General features: G+C 35.1%; 1 protein-coding gene and 2 non-coding genes across 3 annotated transcripts in view; 1 reads left to right on the plus strand and 2 right to left on the minus strand.

The window, feature by feature from the left end:
- The window catches only part of WDFY4 (WDFY family member 4), a 404997-nt gene that overhangs the window by 222338 nt on the left and 180979 nt on the right, over positions 1-1680 (minus strand). Inside the window, exon 30 of the mRNA XM_004716253.2 lies at positions 1407-1510. Within this exon, the coding sequence (XP_004716310.1) occupies positions 1407-1510 (104 nt within the window). The remainder of the gene's footprint in view (positions 1-1406; positions 1511-1680) is intronic.
- Positions 890-1048, minus strand: LOC115873157. Its single transcript, XR_004048258.1, has one exon. It is a non-coding gene; the product is annotated as a U1 spliceosomal RNA (small nuclear RNA).
- On the plus strand, positions 1051-1123 carry TRNAM-CAU. The gene has a single exon. It is a non-coding gene; the product is annotated as a tRNA-Met (tRNA).

The raw sequence follows: 1680 nt of genomic DNA on the forward strand, positions 1-1680 counted from the left end.
AATAGTCAGTTCTGACATCATGGCCCTGCTCGATATTCACGTTCATGAAATGATCACTGAAGATAAGGATGCTGCCACAAAATGTGGTAAAGAAAGCAGATGGTGCCTGGCAATCAATTGGAAGTGTTTGGGGTCTTAAAGGTTTGTATTCAAATAAGCAGCTACCTAAGTGAGAAGTCAACTAAGTCCACACAGAAAAAGCACACCAGCTTATGTGATCCATAGATGACAATTACAAAACTTGAATAAGGTGAGGCGAAAAACATCAGAGCAAAAAGTATACACACAAATTGTGAAGGGCTATAGGGACGGTGAGAACCCAAAACCCGTGTGTAAAATATCTTGTCTAACTGAGCCACTGACAGATCAGTTAACCACCATATAGACACAACCTGAATTTGTACTGGGTACAAATATCTCTTATTGGTTCCATGACAGAAATTTCTTCCCTGACTTTTTAATTATTGTTGGGGTTCTTTTTCTTCTTACGCATTAGTATTTTTTTCCTGTATACTATTATATTTTTACCCTTACCACCTTAGTGCAGTTTTGTGTTTTATTGTTTGGTCTCCCAGCTGTGAAGCACAGGAGGAGTCTATGCATAATGATAACAACAACGGATACAGGGGATATAGGGAATACAGGGGTTGGAGGGAAGATAGGAGGCAAAGGGGATTTGGGGTGTAACTAATGAAGATGGGAGCGGGGAGGGAACACCAGACAGATTGTGATTGCATTAATCATCTTTAAGGCGATTTAGCCATGGGGGTGTCAATATTCTAAAATTGATGTATGGTGATTATACAATTTTCCATGATATGATTATATGATTTAATTATTGAATTATATGATATGTAAAGTAACTGGCAATAAAACTGTTGGGAGAAAAAGATTAAAATTTGAAAAAATTTACAATTTTTATTTTATTTATTTCCCCCCCCACATTTGGGGAAATCGCAGGGGTCAGCACATCCGGAGTGCAATGGATAAGCCTCGCCCTGGGAAAACCACCTTCATGATCATGGTATCTCCCATGCCAGGTCAGTAGGTGCCTCATTAGCGCAGTAGGTAGCATGTCAGTCTCATAATCTGAAGGTCGTGAGTTCGACCCTCACACGGGGCACAATGCCTTTTGTTCTGCGTCTTTACAATTTTTAAAATGTCAATTTTCATAGAAAAATTCAAGCACCTTAATGAGTAAGATTTTAAAAGTATTAGGAGTCATAGTTTTATACCTTCTTATATAGGAAGAAAGAAGAAAAGTTCTTTTGTGAAGAACTCTATCAAAATACACAAATATAACTCTATCATAATACTATAATACTAATACTAATACCAAGACTTGACAAAGACATAATAGAAAGAAAATTACTGCTGCAAATAGCTTATAAATCTTCATGCATTACCATAAATAAAATATTTATAAACAGAATAAGTAAATATGTTAAAAGAATATGAATACAGCAGCTAAATATCTTGGCAAGAATGCAAGGATGTAATTCATCAATAACTAAAAGAAAAAGCATAAGGTTAACTTGTTAAATACTAAGAGTATTTAATAAAATCTATTGTATATTTTTATGGAAATATGCAACTACTTATAAACAAGTATTTTTAGTGTTTCACACCCATGATAACATCCAAACAGTAGCACTTATAATGAAATCTAAAACCTCTCCT

The sequence above is a fragment of the Echinops telfairi genome, unplaced genomic scaffold (assembly GCF_000313985.2).
Source record: "Echinops telfairi isolate 266 unplaced genomic scaffold, ASM31398v2 ScPeMD7_7465;HRSCAF=8503, whole genome shotgun sequence".
Classification (NCBI taxonomy): domain Eukaryota; kingdom Metazoa; phylum Chordata; class Mammalia; order Afrosoricida; family Tenrecidae; genus Echinops; species Echinops telfairi.